General features: G+C 40.9%; 1 protein-coding gene across 1 annotated transcript in view; it reads right to left on the bottom strand.

Moving 5' to 3' along the window:
- MTMR8 (myotubularin related protein 8) overlaps positions 1-18,589 on the bottom strand; it is a 1,273,681-nt gene that overhangs the window by 857,744 nt on the left and 397,348 nt on the right. Inside the window, 1 exon segment of the mRNA XM_044057715.1 lies at positions 3,524-3,656. Within this exon segment, the coding sequence (XP_043913650.1) occupies positions 3,524-3,656 (133 nt within the window).

Raw genomic sequence — 18,589 nt, 5'->3', positions numbered from 1 at the left:
GAGCGCGTAGCTCGATGGGATTTGGATTTTCTGAGGTGCAGCATGTCCATTAATTCCGGGTTGGACATGGCTTTATATGTCAGGCACAGATCGCCTCTGAACAGGCGGTGTGTGTCACAGTAGATGCTATGGTGGTGGCAGCGGCCACCAAGAAGGAACTGTCAGAGACGTCCACTTCTGTCCATCCCCCAAACAGAGTCTCATACTATGGACAGATACCCAAAGTTCTTCTGAAAGCCAGCTCATTGGGAAAGAACTTAATACTCGTCGCCCCATACTGGCCTCGCCAAATCTGGTTCCCCTTCCTGTGTTCTCATTTACAGGAGGAGCCGTGGATTCTGGACCTTCTGACTCATAAGTCAGGTATGCTCCATCCCTCTCTTTAAACCCTCAAACTGACAGTGTGGCTGCTCTGATTCCAAACATTGCCAGGCTCCTAAACTTTCCAGTTAGTGAAACTTATCTTAATCTCATGTCATAAGGCTTCAACAAGGAAATTATGGCAAATGGAAAAGATTTTCTGCTTGGGCCGCAAAGCATGTCCTTGTCCCTCCAGCATGTCCTATTTATTTCAGTGCTGAGGTTCAAGTCTCTCGAGCGCGTAGCTCGATGGGATTTGGATTTTCTGAGGTGCAACTTGTCCATTAATTCCAGGTTGGACATGGCTTTATACGTCAGGCAAAGATCGCCTCTGAGCAGGCGGTATGCCACTGAGTAGAGCTGGAGTTTCTTTAACCGGGCAGCATATAGCATCTGTTTGAGCCCTTTGATCCTCTTGGTGAGGTACTTTTGGGATCTTTCCAGTTGCTGTAGGTGTCTGGTAAGGTACATCCCAAAAGGGGCATTATACTCAATTATGGGCCTGATGAGGGATGAGTAAAGAGGCACGATGACCTCCCCTGATCTAGATGTGAATCCCTTCATGATTAGGTGGGCTATATAAAATGTTTTTCTAACCACTTTGGCCACGTGGTTGTCAAATGAGAGATTGCTATCAACTTGGGTCCCCAGGTCCCTTATTACTTCTTCCGTACTTAATGTATTACCACCTATGTGGTAATTTGTGGGCACTTTGTTTTTGCCAAAGGGGATGACTATACACTTTTTGGCGTTTAGCTTGAGGCCATGGCTCTGGCACCAGTTGTCTGTTTCTATGAGGCCCTTTTGTAGGATGCTTGTGTTGGCTGGAGAGTCGATTATGGCGCCCAGTTTGCAGTCATCTACGAACTTGGTCAGCCACAGTCCTTCTGTGTTAGCCTGTACCTCCGAGAAATATATACCGAACAAGAGAGGTCCCAGGACTGAGCCTTGTGGGACGCCACTTGTAACTGGTCTGGAGTCTGACATGGCTCCAGCAATTCTAACCATGTGGGTTCTGTCCTTGAGCCAGTTTGCAACCCATCTAGTGACATAGGGGTTTATATATTTAAGCTGGTGAGCTTATCTATAATGCCCGAGTGGGAAATTGTATCAAAGGCTTTTGCAAGGTCCAGGTAGGCTGTGTGGACCACCTTCCCCTCGTCAATGGCCTTGGTGACTGTTTCAAAGAAATCAACCAGGTTTAAGAGGCAGGATCTGCCCTTCAAGCCGAACTGGGTAGGATCCAGTGTTTGTAGGTCCCCAATATCTTTATTTATGAGGTCCATGATGATCCTTTCCATAGCTTTGCAGACCAAGCTAGTCAGGCTTATGGGGCAATAGTTTCCAGGATCCGTTGAGGCATTAGAATAGGTCATTCATTTCTCATCCTACATATGGTGTACAAAAAGAAATTTCCTCTACAGGATGATCTGATTACACATTTTCTCAAATTCCAACTCTAAAGATTCAGGAGAAGACCAGTCCAACTTCTTCTAAATATGACTGGAAGTCCCAGCCAGAAGGCAAAGGAAAGCTTTTCCTTTTTAAACGAAGAGGCTGGGGAAGCAAACTACAAAGACTGAAAGACTGAATAGCTCTTTGGCAAAACTATACTATTCCTCCTTGGCCTCTTTGGCAGACATAATCAAAGGAGAAGAAATTGGTTTCATTTTTTTTTTTTTTTTTTAATTTTCTTGTTGGGAGTGTCCAGTGTCATACTCTTAGTCAAATCCAACTAGATACAACTTCCCTCAACGAGCACTTGAGGGATACCATCTGACCCTTCTGAATTTACTATGCGAGGTTCTCCCTTCTCACTAATAGGTGAACATCTGGCTTTTGAGGATGTCCAAGACTCCAAACCCTGAATGGCATCCCTAGGAGCAGTACCAGAGGGGTCATAGAGAGCATTAGACGGTTCAGGGACTCCACTAAGACCACAGTAGAGTCTTCTGTCTGGGGCTGGGGAAGAGATGATGAAGGCAAAGCTACTTCCAGCAATCTCTAACCATTTTTTTTCGTAGGAGTCAAAAGGGAGATGTCCAAGGTACTTAAGCCAAAGTAAACTGACATTTCAGTGAGTGCCTCAAGCCATTGGTTTTATATATATATATATATATATATATATATATATATATATATATATATATATATATATATATATATATATACACACACACACACACACACACACACATATATAAAAAAGACCCAAGTGTCACCAATAAAAGGAGCTCTTTAAACATTCACAGCTTCAAAGGATCCAAATGAAAGACAGACGTATTTTTATCAACTGTCTTTAAAGCAGTGCTTTAATTTTAAACTAGTAACCCAAAACAAAAACAAACTCAAACAATAATACAACCAACACTTCCAACGGAAAAATAGCACAAGTGAACGGCACTAGTAAAACTAAAAAATAAAATATTTTATAAACTAAACAAGGATTAAGCGCTTTGTCAGTATATATCATAGACTTCATCAGAATCTGTAAAATCCCACAAGTTTAAATAACCCTCCATAAAATTCACATGACTGAACCCAGCAAATAGAAAATAACGTAAACACATGATAAAAATACATATTGAAAATGTCACTCTCCACTAATAATAAATTCAAAGAATGCATATATGAATACGTTGGATATCAAGAATAAAAACAAATAATTTTTTGTTCAAACATATCTTAAAATTTCCAACAAACAGCTTTGTGTTTTTTGGCTTAGAGATGATAAAGACTCTGGGGGGGACCATGGTCAGATACTTTTGAGTTTAAAGAACATTTGTGGCAAATTATGCTGAATGCATATGCCACACATGGGTTGAACAAAAGTATTTTCATTGCTAGCGTTTTGAAGCTTCGTTCTTATGACATTTAATATATTAACATGATTTGTGACGAATGTATTTACATCTTTTAGGAATGATTGACAATTTTTTAGCGTGTGTATGCTTTTTTGATTTTGATATTTGCATAAATGTACTATTTGTTTTTTTTTTTCTTATTGGAGTTTTACTAGTGCCATTTATTGGTGCTGTTTTTTCCGTTGGAAGTGTTGTAGTATCGTTTGAGTTTGCTTTAATGTTGCTAGATTATTTACGAAGAAAGTGCCTGAAATATTTTTAAACTTAGCAATATCTTTGCATCATACAAAACTCCTTACCTTCAAGAAGCTTCTGAAGACTGCTCCTCATCACATGGATGTTCTCAATCCCAACAAACTGGAATCGAATGTTGACATAATTGTCTTCATTTTCATATCCTTTCCCAGCAGCTCGGTTTGCCATGGCATTTAGCTGTAATATCAAAACTTAGTGTCAAATGGTGCTAGTAATGCCTGACTAAGCTTTTACAGAACTCTCACATCTTGGCATTTAAAAAAGTACTCCTAAGTATGGAGGCAATTCAAGCACAAGTCAAGAGTAACAGACTCTGCCAGCCATTAGATTTCCATTTAAATGTAAAACAGTAAGTCATTCTCCTCTTCCTCTCTCCATACATAATTCAGTCCTTCTAGTGTCAGTGCTTGAACAAGTCTTAAAACGGCATCAATAAGTCTAAGAGGAAGTAGACCTGGCAACTTCTTCTACATGTAAATTACTAGCCCACGTTAACTGTTCATGCTGCATATTTCAAGCTCCTCAGAAAAAAATAAAAAAAAAAACGCCACTGTCAAAATATCTTCCAAAAGTAAAAATAATCTAATTTTTTGCCAGTCTGTTCTGTACTTGGTTTTCTGGTTAAAGTTACAGAATTTCTGCATTGTCATTACTAAACAAATTGTGGCTTATTTTATACCAAAGACTATCATCTTAGAATTTTATGAAGACCTTAAATGTATTAATTCCATGTATTTATCAGTAACATATACTTTTAATTGCACCACTACTGTAGGTGTGTACTGCTGAAGTGTCCTTTTCAAAAGTATTAAGCCTTATATCTGCGCACAGCCTCTCTTTACAGTCTGCTTGGATGGCACGTTAGCAAAGTGCTTCTACATTGCATGTCCAAGGTCTGAATATTTAATTTTGGCCTCCTAACGCTGGGCAAAGTCGGCATACTCTTTGTGCCTTCAAAAGTTTTCCTTAAGCATTATGGTTTCCTTCTGCATCTCAAAGACACTGCTGCTTCAATTATATGGCTACTCTGGTAATATAATTGCCCCTACATTTGTATTTTAGAGCCTTTATCTCTACAGCTCTCCTGTACATAAGCTTATAACTCAGTGGTACTAACCTGATTAATAAACTATAGAACAGATTACCATCACTAGAGGGAACATTAGCTCATTTAATGCTGCATCATTTTCTCTCTCTCATAATGCAGTTTTCTAGTTTCATTCTACATATAGTCTTTCCTCACATTGTCTTCTCTATTCTAGCTGAAATTACAGCACACAAGTACAAATGTCCAAAATCATGAGTACCTGCTGTCTTGTGCTATGCAGCAGATTAAACTGTAGTACCATGTTCATTTTCTACTAGTGTGTTGTTGCCGTACTTTTAAGCACCACAAGTAATCCATAAAAGGGTTACCTACTGTGTATGCCAGTTGAGATACTCCCATAAATAAATTCAAGCCAACTGTATCTTTGAATAAAAATAATCATATACATCAGGGCTGTGCATCACCATCTTAGAGGGAGGGAGAGAGAGAGAGCAACAGGGAGAGATGACATTTGCACACAAGCAAGATAAACTTGGTGGACCTAGAAAGGTGTGTCAACATTCTTTGTTATAACACATTTTAGAGGTTTGCTGCTTCTTATCCAAGATTAATGCAAGCAAAAGGAGACAGGTGTAGATGCTGAATACTTCACTAAGAGTTTACCACAACAAAAATGACTTCTTATTTAAATCAATAAAACCCATCACTTCTCAGTAGCACGCAAAGCTTTGAAACAAAATTAAGTCAGTCAGGTGTGTTTCTCTGCAAAGATTTTAGTTTAACATCTAGAAGGCTCACTACGACATCATTCTTTCTTCAGTAACATTCCAGGATAATAAATTAAAACAGTCCAGTAACAGGTAACACAAGTATTAGAAGCGAACTGTACAAAATATGCATAAAACATGTGTCAAATTGTACTGATTTAAACAAGTTAAAGCATTTCATGTACTTACAAAGGTAAAATGTGTACCTGCAGATGGACAGGCAATGGCTAACTAATGTGGTCCATTAACAGAACTACTTATTTATATGCGGCATACTGACTGGTACTGGATCACTAACAGTCACTGTAGAAACCTAAGAAAAATGCAAACTGCCATACTAAGGTTTCTTAAACAGGAGCATCAAGTACACAGCATTAAACACTGTCCAGCTAGACGAAATGTCTCAGTTCTTACAATACTTTCAAAGTTCTAGAGCCACAGCAGGAAAAGACCTCTGCAAAACCATAAAAAAAATGAATAGAATTGCATAGGTGGATCATTGGTGGTTGCTGCTTAGAGGATTCTAATGAAGGAAACCTGGGAAGCTGTGTGAAGATTAGGTGCTTTTATGAAGCACAAAATACAGTACTACAACTAAATCTTTTAAAGTCAACCAAGGGTATAGAAAGTCTGGCAGTGGTACAGAAAAGGAGAAACTGGGGTTAAGAGACAGCAGAGTCTATGCTGATAGGCAAAGTTTTGGACATGGACAGTGGGACCTCTAGTAGAAGGCAGGTTCAGAAATTTACTTGAATAGTGGCTAAATGAGGCATCAGAAATTCCCCTACTGTGTGATCGGTTGTTCTGACGAGAGATACTCACGTGTTGGCAAAAATGACAGAAAGGCTATGGCTACCAGAGGATTATCCTTAGACAACAAAAATTAGGATACCTGTCCAAACAGCACAAGATTCAAAATGAGCAATGCAAAGGTAAATGAAGGGCTTGATGTACATGTCCTTCCTGATCAATAGCATGCATTTAATGTTTCATAGTTTATCAATTAAAGTTAAAGTTAAAGGGTTTAGAAACTGTGGTAACAAAGGAGTAAGTGTCAAGACATAAAAGCAGTACATACAAAAATGCTATCAAAATCGTATCAAAAAGAAAAAAATTTAACAGACAATATTTGTATAGCTGGAAAGCATCATCTGCATGCAGACTGACTTGGGAGGAGAAACTATTCATACATATATAACAAAAGAAGGGGACTGAACGATAGATTCTGCAACTGATGGATCACAGGCAGTTTAACAAAGCAGTCTGTTTTACTACCTATTTGATGCCAATTAGAAGCCAACAATATCAGTGTACGAAAAATAATTTAAGGCCAAGAAATAAAGCTAGGAGACAGGCGGGGAGTGATCTAGCATGTTAACAGCCCAACTGTATGCTCTCTGCTGATGTCAGACTTTACTCCCATTTATTCCTGTCCATCTTTATTGTCCAGGGACAATTCCTGCTGAATCCTGCCCAAACAAGGTAAAGCATGCACATGTATGTGCAATCAGGCCATCCAAAACACAAATAATCCCCCTTAACATACAGTAAAAGCACAATCATCAGGTGGTGTCTAAAGTGAGAAAGATTTTTAGCTGATAACACTGTACAATCAAATACTAAGCAACACAATTATATATGTTGATATGTCAATGTATATACAGTCATATATGCTGACATTAAATATTAATCAGATCTAAGAAAAAACATGGAACAAAGAAAAAGAAAACTCCCATTCAATTAATTCCCTCACCCTTGCAAGTGTGCCCCTTGAGCTCCATCATACAAGTAAAGCCTCCTTCCTGCTAAAGTAACTATGTGTCACACCCACCCCAGCCACAGCTGTTCCACCCACTCACATAACAGTTCTCAGAATGATCCAGTTCTTCATTAAGTCTCTGAGAGATTCCAGACTTAACATACATTCCAGCTATCTGTTCACTCCATACTACCACTGTCTCTGGTTTGGGCCATACTTGCAACATTCTGGACATGCCTATAGGCCCTGATTTCCCACTGCTGAACTGTGGGATTTGAACATGTTACACGTTTCTGACTTGCTATGACCAGAAGCTTAAACTGTGGTCACTCACTCTCTCTCTGGAATGTTCACTCTATACAGCACCGTCTCCCAACAGCTTTGGATCCTCAACCAGACTACCAGTGACTTACTTAACCAGAACAGGTACCCATATGTGCCTACATTCTGCTGCAGTTAACACCAGCAAAATAGGGACAGTAATGAGATCACACAGGACAGCCAGTCCAGAGCCAAGAATACCCATGCAGACTATTCCAGAGATGCATCATAATGCTCAGTTAATTGATAATGCCTAAAAAGATGCTTCCAACAGGGAATGGCTTAGTTTATGTTACCTGCTCCTTTGCTAGTCTTAGTTATATTTATCCCTAGATACATAGAACTGGCACATCAAATGAAAGGGTTTTGTTTGTTTGCGTCTTTCGGCTTTTCCCAGTTAGGAGTCGCCACAGCGGAACTCCCGTCCGCTAATGATTGGCAGTAAGATTTTACTGGCAGTAGATTTTTACGTACTGGCTTGCCGGGCCTAACGCACAACCTTCAACGAAGGAACGCCCATTCACGCATGTCGCCACACAGAAGACGCTCTAACTGAGAATTGAACGGGCAGCGTCTAACTGTGAGGCAACAACGCTACCGCAGCACTACCACCACATCAAATGAAAGGGTATAGTTCACAAATAACCTTAAAAGGAATGTAGTTCAGCAGAAAGACCTCAGTCTTGTCTTTATTAACTCTATAGCCTGCAGTTTCTGCAAATTCAAAGAGCACTCCCCACAAAGGAGGGTGAAGGACACAGGTCACTTTAAGAACACTTAAAATGCTGACTTGTGACTTCTCCCCAAATCCCTCCAGATGTGGGTGTACAGTGATTACTTAAGTCAATGGCTCCATCACAGGGCAAACGGGCAAGATAGGGAAGCCTTGTCAAGTCTCCCTGCCAATTTGGGCCTGGCCTGAAATAAACTGCCAGATTTTTACTACTGTGCAAGCACCATCAAAGAGCAAGCCGACTTATACCAAATAAAGAAGCTAATGTATCTACCTGCTAGTGTGGGAATCCAAAGGACAACAAAGCTTTCAACAAAGAGGCTAACCAAAAAATGTCAAAAGCTTCTTTGTGTGTCTAGGCCACAAAAGATGATCAGGTAATTTTCCCAACTGCCACAAAGTCCACTATTAGCAAAGCCCTATGGACACAGCCGGATATGCACCTCCCTCTAATAAATCCGCACAGATCTATATACCCTTTATGGATAACTCCTTAGAAAGAAAGCCATATTCCCACACACAGTTTTGTATGTCATATTAATCAGTATTACTGGATGATCCCCATCAAGTGTCTGGATTTGCCAGACTTTAAAATGACAGTATTAGTGGCCATATTCCACAAGGGGGTGAGGTGGGACTTTACTATTGTTCACAGTTCTCAAAACACGGCTACAAAATCTAATTACATCACACCATCTATGTATTGTTAAACAAGCCTAGATAGGCTCTTGAGACCGGAAGTCTTCAATGACGCATTCTCATTGGACAATCTGATATAACTAGTGTTATCACTTTTTCTCTGTCCTCTTTTGAGATATTCGGAAGAGATAGAAAGGCCAAAAAGCCCTGATTTCTCTCCCCCCCCCCCCTCTCTCTCTCTCTAATATCACAATCAGGTGCACAGTACATATCTTGTGGATATTCCAGCCAGAGTTTTTATATTTACCATTTCCATGTAATTTTTACTCAAATTAATGCTCAGTCAGAGCATTATACTTTAATTGCTCAGGCTGAGAAAGCACTGCAGAGCTAAAGAAGTTTCTCCAAGTATTACATTTTCTTATGCAACAGATTAAGACAGGACCATGTCCTCAAAAACTGATGTATCAGACTGTTCAAGTTTCAATGTCTGAAGAAGGTGCTGCCAGAAGATTTTCACCCCACAATCGTCCTACACTGATATCTCATAAGGCCTTTTAAAATGACCCACAGGACTGAAAGAGATGGGATACTCAAGTTGACAACTCTGATCTTCTTCCATGTCTCAAAGACAAATGTCTAGGAGTCAATATGCTTCAAGACTGACAAAGCTCCTACTTCTGGCCTCACCAGTTTACAGCTACATTTAAATATGTGTATACAACACTAAGTTCTAAGTATACCACTTTCTAACATCACTGCACACACTATCCATAAATTATTTGATGAGCTAATAACTCAGTTTCCCCTCTGGAATGTTCTGCATCCTTGAATGACAACACCCCTTCCCCTGGGGTCCCCTCTACTCTACTTTACTGTCCAACAACACATCACCTAGTGAGGTGCTTGAGCAGCAGACCAGTATAGCCTCAGGCTTATCATGATGTGTTGTTCTCTTATTAACTTAATATGCACAAATGTCTAATCAGTAGTCAATAACACCTATAAAAAAGATCTTCTCTCTATACAGAAGGAATACAATAACTTTGGTCCATACCGCAGCCAACTAATCAGAACCCCACTGAAAATTACAGTACAGTAAACTCTCAGTTAACCAGCACCCATGGGGATTGGTAGATGATGGATAACTGTAGTTTCTGGTTGCTTGAGAGTTGCTATTAAAAATGGGCCTGACAAATACTGTACCCTATACTATTTGTTTGGTTTGACTTGAGAGGGAATTTATTCCTATCTTCCTTTTTAAAACTCAAACTCTAAAAACATAAGGTATATTTCTGCAGGAGGAAATGAAAGTGCAACACATGAAAATTGTACTGTATTTCTTCAATATTTTTTTGCTGGTTGCGTGCCTTCGTTGAAGGTTGAACGTCGAGCTGGCACCTCGGCGTTCGTGAAAATCTACTGCCAATCATTAGCGGACCGGAGTTCCGCTGTGGCAACCCCTAACCGAGAAAAGCCAAAAGACAAACAACAAGTTGAGTTCCAGTTAACACAGTTTACAGTACTAGAATTACATTCCGAGGGTGGCCAGTACCTTGAATTTCAGTCTTCGTCATTAGGTCTGTGGTTAAAACATACTCATCTAACCATCAAGACAGTTACCTAATCATCCCTGGATCTGAGACTCCATAGGTTTAACTTCATAACTTGCATCGCTAGATTTAAAATAATAAAAAGGTGTCACATGACACCATCGCAATACAGCTTAGCTAAAATAAATATACAAACCATCAACCTACCTGCATTCCAAAGCAATGTTGACAAGTATACAATTAACCTGGTTAGATGGATAACTGGGTAGCAAAGGAAAGGATCCTCCATTTTTGTAACGGACAGCAATTACTCCCTCTTCTGAGTGCCCTACCTCCATACAAACACCAAGATTCCCACAAGTACTTCTGTTATATAAACACTTCAACTGAAGCCAATCAGGCAATCACATGATAGACAATCTTACTAGCCTTCTTGGAAGCATTACACAGTTTTCATCTCTATTGCTCAGTCAGCATTAATAATCATTTATAGTAGCTTTGTTTCTCGTACAACTCAGACTGATGTCAGTGTGTGCGATGAACTCCACCCTACAATCAGTGGATTGTACACACTAACTCTCATCTACGTATCCTGGGTACCATGGTGATGTTATCCATCATTAATATAAGACTCTTATAGTAAGCTGTTGGGCCTACTTTCACAGTGTCACCTGGGTGGCATCTTTGCTTCATGCTAACTTCTGGAAAATGCATTCACATTGATCAGCTGATGGCCCCTAACCCTTCCCAAGCAGGTCCACATCAACTGTTCTGCCATGTCTCTAACTGGTGCACTGGGGATTAAAACAAACTTCATTTTCTAATAGGAACCTGTCAAAAAAGAAACCGGAAAATGGAGGGAAAGAAAAGCATGGACCAAACACCCACATACAAGAACAGGAGAAAATAAAAAGGGGGATTAAAAAAGGCCAACTTGATATTTTACTCATACACATCAGAAACTAAGCACCTGTGTACTTTTCAGATCACGGACCTCATCCATTCAACACAAAATAGCAAGGACATACCACCACACATACAAGTCCCACATTTCACAACAGACATGTGAAATCACTCATGTATCCAACGGATCTAGCCTGTATACTCAATGCTCGTTTTTGTTCACTCGACCACAACACAAGAAACAGATACTGCGGTTGTTGAGACTGATCCAAATCCCCATGGGATCAAAAATCAGACTACTAATTACAAGCTGCCTTTGCAGTACATTTGATTAATTTAATAATCAGAATGAAAAGTCCCTTGTAGGAAAAAAAAAAGAGAGAGATCATTAAAGGTAGCTGTACACCATTTCCTAATTAAAGGAAAATTCAACCGTAACTTACAGTTTAACTCGATCCTTACGTCACTTCTCTCTACAATATAGTTCTAGTATTGTGTAGGTACCAGAAACCTGCTTGTACTTAAAACTTTCACATCCTTACCTTGGAAATCAAAAGAAGGCAAAGACCACCTACTTTTTTTTTTTTTTAAGCTTAACTTCTTACATACTTTGCAGACACATTTGTCTCTGACTGCAGTACGTACTATAGACACAGAGATATTTTACTGCAACTATGCATCTGTGTTGCTCATTTTCATTCTTCCTCAACAAATGGGTTCAGATCAGATTCTCAGATCTGACTTTGTCACTTTTTTTGCTGTCTGGGATCCGGCTCTAGAGCTCCTCCCTTTACCCATAATGCCCCTCATTACCACTTTACCTCAGATTGAGTTTTCTGCCTCTAAACAAGGTTGATAAAGCAACAAGTGACAGAAAAGAACAGAAACTGGGGCTCAAATAAGAACAGAGGTTTCTAACCAATTCCCTCAGGTCATTCCCAAAGATAAGGGGGAAGATGGGAAGGGAGCTGAGGAAGAATGAAAATGAGCAACACAGATGCAAATTTATGGTAAACGCATAACTTAAAAATCTGATGTTGTCATTTTCATTCGTTCCTCCATGAGTCCCTAGCTACAGTAACTTGGTTGACCCTCATGGAAAGATATTATGGAGTACCGCAGGGCCAAACACTGCTCTCTGGAGGTGATGTTCAATTTGCAATGGGCCACAAAAGTATGAGCTTTAGACCAAGTGGCAGCTGCACAAATATAATCAATTGAAGCTCTGGACCAGAATGCAGATTACGGAGCCGATTACCTAGTGGAATGAGCTTTTGGTTGTCTTGGTAAGGTTAAACTTTTTAAGGAATAGACACGAGAAATACAATCAGTAATCCATTTGGCTATTGTAGTTTTTGAGACAGGTCTATCCAATTTGTTTTTGGCAAAGGAAACGAAATTGATCAGTCTTTCTAATTTCTTTTGTTCTATGAAGATAGAAACAAAGTTGTCCAAGTACATCTAAAGAATGAAGCATATACTCTCCTTTATTTTTAAATTTAAGGAAGAAAACAGGCAAATTAATGACTTGATTGTGTTTGCTTCTGATGCAACCTTGGGTAAAAAAGGATGAATTTGTACAAAAAGCCACTCTGTCCTTATGGAAAATCAACTAAGGCAGCTTATAAGAGAGTGCTTGGAATTCAGAGACTTGCCTAGCCAAGGTTATGGCTACTAGAAAGGATCTTTTCCAAGAAAGAAGTTTGAGGTTCACTTTTGGAGATGGTTCAAAAGGTGACTGTATCACAGCTTGCAACACAAAGGTCAGATCCCACGGTGGTATGGGGTTCCAAGTAAAAATGTACTCTTAAGAAAGGCCTTACACAACGTGGATGATGTCAAACAGAAATCATCTCCAATGTGAAAATTCGAAATGGCTACCAGTTGTATCTTAATAGTAGAGAAACTGGCCCTACCATGAAAAAGAAAAGCTAGAAATTCTAACAGTGGGGAGTGAAGCAGAGAAAGGATCCAAAATCTCTCTGCTGAGCCCATAAGGAAAATCTCTTCCACTTTTATAAATCTTTCTTGTAGAAGGTTTCTGAGATGAAAACAACCTTTGAACAGGAGAGGAAAGCCTGAAATGTCTAGCCATCACTGAAATTGGAGACACCATGCAGTTAATTTGAGGCCTGCAATGTCTGGACGAGTCATGCCTGAGGGGTGAGAGAGGAGATCTGGACTGGGTTCCTGTGTCCAGGGAAGACATATTAGATGAGACCATAGGAAGAGAAACCAAATCTGTCGAGGCCAAAAAAGGTGCAATGAGGTTTACTTTGCTCTTCAACCTGACAGCTTTCTGAAGAATCCTGGAATTAGGGGTAGGGGAGGATAAGCATAAAGAAGACTGGGGGGGGCAAATGTGGACTAGAGCATCTCTTAGGGACTGTCCCAGAGGGGGAATTAGGGCAAAGAACCTGCTGCACTTGTTGAGGAGAGAGGCAAAAAGGTCACACAATTGTTGACCCCAGTTGTGGAAGATCATGTTTGCTACTGACCGACTGAGAGACCACTCATAAGGCATCAGGATAGTCCTGCTGAGCCTGTTTGCTAAAACATTTGATTTCCCCAGAATGTAAATGGCTACAAGAAAGCGGTTGGGTAAGACCGTCCATTGCCAAACTCTTATTGCTTCTCGACAAAGATGGCAAGCTCTGGTTCCCTCCTGTCTGTTGATGTACCAAATGACTGACACGTTGCCCGTTTGAATAGCCATTGTTCCCAGTGGAAGAGTGTTCTGAAAGGCCTGCAACACTAATAGGACCACTCATCTCCAGTACGTTTATATGCAATTTGGTCTCCTCTGGGGTCCACGTGCCTTGAACAGTCAGTCTCAAATAATACCCCCCGACCCAAACTGGGAGGCATCCATGGTCACTGTGGTGATGGGAGCAGGAAAGATAAAGGAATGACCTTTGAAAATCTCATTGGATTGGATCCACATCTTTAATTACTCCCTACAAACCCATGATAGTTTTATTGGAAATCGTAAGGGCTGGTATAAAATGGACCATTGCATTTGTAGGGTCCACTGTAGGCTTCTCATGTGAAAATGAGCTGTTGGAATCTAAGTGATTGCTGTGGCCATCGATTCTAGAGCTCTTAAAATCAATTTGGCGGGAGGAAAAGGGTAAGAGATAATCTGATTAACATGTAACTTTAGAGAAAGAATTCTGCTCCATGGCAAGGATACTTGAAGATTCGTTGCGTCTAGGGGAGTCCCTATAAACTGCAAGACTTGTACTGGTTGAAGTTTGGACACTGGAATATTCACTGTGATGCTTAGAAAGTGGGTAAACCGAAGTACATACTCTCTGGTTACTATTCATAGATGCCTGGTTGAAGCAATGAGGAGCCAGATGTCTAAACAAGGAAACACCCGGAATCCCTGCAGTCTTGGATGAGCTGCAACCACTGCTATACATTCGGTGAACATCCTGGGGGCTGTAGTGAGACCAAAGGGGAGGGCTCTGAAGTGGTAGTGGTTGGCTCTCAGCCGAAAGCAAAGGAATCTGCAGAATCGCCTGTTCATTCTGATGTGATAGAAATCCTTCAAATCTACAGAGCACATCCAGTCATCTTTCTGGAGTAAGAAAATGCAATGAACCATGACCATCCACAATTTGGTTTTCTTTATGAACTTTTTTAGATAACAGAGATCCAGGATGGGCCTCAGACCCACTGGCTTCTTTGGCACTAAAAAGAACCTAGAGTAGAAACCAGATTGTGTTTGGTCTGGTGGGACCTCTTGGATGACTCTTTTGGCTAGCAGCTTTTGAATTTCCTGGGCTGCTTGCTCCCGCTGATTGGGTGGAACATCCAGAAACCTCTCTCTCATCCTTGTGGATTTTGTGACTAGGGAATAATATATCCTCTGGACGGGATTCTTTGCACCACAAGCATCCCCAGACTGTCTCCAGAGAAGACCAGTTGGGCCCCTTCAATGCTGAAAGGGTCTGTCTGAGAAGGAATCCAGAGACACTTGACTTTGCTGCCCCCGCTGCCATGCGGGCAGCGTCTTCCATTATTGTAATTATTTCGCCTTCTGCCTCTGGGAGAAAATTCTCTGTGTGAATCTTGAAAGGCCCTTGAGATTTCCGAAACCAAATTTTCTTACCACTACATTGATTTCTGGAGAAGGATCTTTGTGGGGTAGAAAAACAGATTCCTACAGCAGATAGGGTCCTTCCAACATGTTCACTATGGGAGAGCATACATCAAAGGGAGCATTGATCAATGATGCATTAAAGGGCTCCACAAAGTCGCACAAGTGCATCCAGGCATGCCTCCTTATGGACATGCCTCTACCAATGGCCCATGAGGAACCCTCAGCAGCATGAGAGATTAGCCTCATGGACACATTAGATATAAACTGTAGGGTGGCCAGTCTCGAAGAAAAAACTTTTATTTCCTCAGCTGACATGGACCTAGAGTTAGAGTTCCTTTAACAAGTCCCTCTATAACCTAGTAAAATGTGCCAGATAATTCAGCGATCGTATTGCAAAAGCCACTGAAGCATACACTCACTTTTCCATTATCTGTCCAAACCCCTAGACTCTCTAAAAGGGGGATGGACAGAGTAACTCTGCTCAGCTAGTTCCCTTTTTGTGGCTGCCACAACAACCATGGCATCTACAGGAATCCCTTTAGACCAATGTTGCCTGTCTGGTGGTGTGCTTAGGATCCTATCAGGGATTTGGGAATTGGTTCTATGGTATCCAGCTCCTTCCAAGCCTGGCGGGAGACAAGCTCGATAAGCTCTTCAGCCAGGGGTGGTAGCCCAAGATGTACATGGGCCAGACTTGAAAGCTTCCAAAAACATCAATGCCTCCTGAGAAGGGCTCTGGGAAGATCATCCACCTTTTTGGTGCAGGATTTCTAAAATGTCTCCAAATGAGATGTCTTCTGGTGCAGATCTGGGGGACCATTCTCCTTCACAAAATCATTTTCCCCTATCAATGATTCTTGAAAGGAATCCAAGTCCCTCCTTTTGCACATTTTTCCATGGGGCCTCCTCAGTGGGGTACTCTGGGGAGAAACTAGAAGAAAGGAGAAGCCCCTGAACCGGTACCATCTGGAAGCTCTGAAAGGTTGGCTTCCCCATGGAATAAGATGGTGAGACTTAGCACTGAAATCCTGAGAAAGAATGGAAATAGGATCCAAACAGGTGGTAGTCAAAGAATCCCCCTGATGGAAACGTTTCCACTACCTCAAAGGCAAAAGGGTCAGAGTAAGTAGAAACAAGCCTCCCAGGAGCCGAAGCTCTCGGCTCAGCTAATAATCCACTCCCCCGAGGTTCCATCCCTGAGGAGGGAATCAGACCTGAGCTGTCGAATGCTGAGGCACGGAGGGGAAGTGACAGGTCCAAAGCCCTTGGAGTTAAAGTCATCCCCCTGGATCTGATGTTGATGCTTCGGCTCAGAGTCAATGAAGGTAAGATCCTAGGATTTGATGCCTCAACCCTTGAGATCTTTGGATCAGACAGCGGCAAAACATCTGGTCAGACTGGAAAAGGAGTTGCTAAATGGAGTGCTGAAGACTCATGGATCTGATGAAGGATGGAAAGGACCCCCATCTGGATCAGAGTCCTAAGGAACTTTCTCATCATCCTATCTACATCATGCTCTGAAAGCCTCCGGGAAGACCTAATGGAGGAGGAGACTGAGGGAGGACGAGAAGTATTTGGAGTTTCCATGAGGAAAGGATCTTAATCTCAGAGAAACTGGCTCCGCTGAAAAGCAGGGAGCCCAGATTCAAAGGAGATCTAGACAGACATTTATATGGATCCAAGAAAGTCAGATTAGAGGTCTTTTTCACTTTAGGAGCAGTCGGATCTGAAGAGGTCAGACTGGAGGTATTTTTGTTTTGAAGGTTCCTCCAAACTCAGAGCCAAGGAAGGAAAACAAACAGGGGAGCATTTAATAGACTCCCTAGTCTCAGATATTACATGACTTTGAGGGGGTTTTGAGCCCCTGAAATAGAAGGAACTCTAGTAGAAGCTGGTAACAATCCTTTAAAGATGAGCTTGTTATGCCCATCACTGACCACCCTGGCATTAAACCCTCGCAGATTACGCAGGAAATCAGGAGATGAGCAGGGCCCAAACAATACACACACTCCCTGTGGGCATCACAATTGAATACCTTATGCCCATAGGAAGTGCATTTCTTGAAACCAGTAGGTTTGTCTGACATACCGGAAAATATTTACCAACAAGCTAAGCAACAAACACACCTAGGAGAATTTTAACAAAGTTTTTTTTTTCTCTCTGGAAAGGGAAAAAAAAAAGAAAGAAAAAATACCAACAATGGTATGAGAGAATTACCTCAGGAGAGGTAAGAAAGGCTACCAACAATAGCAGAGGAAAGTCTACATCAGTATAAAGAAAGGTCCTGACAAAATTTACATTAGCCCTAAAGGTAAAGGGAGGAAGCAAGAAAGTACAGAATAGGTTAAGAAACAAAGATTTAAAAACATATTTTCACTCACAATAAACTCCCAGCTTTAGAGCGGGAAATCCCAACCAATTACTAGAGCAGCAAACAAGATCTGAGCTAAAGCAGTAATGAGGGGCATGATGGGTAAAGGGAGGAGCTCAAGAGCTGGATCCTAGACAGCAAAAAAAGTGCCAGAGTTGGATCAGAGGATTGGATCCAAACCCATTAGTTGAGGAATGAATGAAAATGACATCAGACTTTGTAGTACTGCTGTCAATCCTAGATGGGCAAATAATCCTGCTGCTATAAAATAAAAGACAAAGCTGTGAGACAATTTTCCATTATCTTTATTGCCGACAGGAGGAGAACTTACACTGATTCACAGCTACTTCCAATATAGCTATGACTTTCATAGCAAAACAAAGCAATTAGGCAAGGCAGGTGTCACCTCTTCTGACAAATTTACATAAGTAGCACCAGCGTATTAAAATGCTAAGCTTTAAATGCTGGTTATTTGTATTTCTTTATATATTAAGATCTGCAAAAACAGGAAGAAGGGGGTTTGGATGGATATAGTAAGATGACAAATGTAGTATCAAAGATTTCTGTGACATTTAGAGAAAAGTCAGTAAGTATTTTTTCTTATAAAGTATCAACACATTTACCATTTTCAAATCCCCCAACCCCCACCCCAGACAGGGCAGAACTTCCCAAATCAGGACTGCTCTGCAGAAAGAAAGACAGGTGGTAGCTTTATCAAGTAGGTGCACTGATACTGTTTATAAAAAGATGTTTTATGTTTTTTGTGACAGTCTTCCACAGTGGGGTGTATATTTTTAACACAGATCAATGGTTAGAGATACCCACTGACTTTTGATACAATCCTTACACATTACATTCTATTCCCCTTAACAGTAGTAGCGGTCAGTTGTATATGACACAGAAAGGAT

This window comes from Protopterus annectens, chromosome 15.part0 (assembly GCF_019279795.1).
Source record: "Protopterus annectens isolate FY-2018-M chromosome 15.part0, PAN1.0, whole genome shotgun sequence".
Classification (NCBI taxonomy): domain Eukaryota; kingdom Metazoa; phylum Chordata; order Ceratodontiformes; family Protopteridae; genus Protopterus; species Protopterus annectens.
The sequence above is the reverse complement of the archived record's forward strand: the minus strand, read 5'-3'. Positions and strand labels throughout refer to the sequence as shown.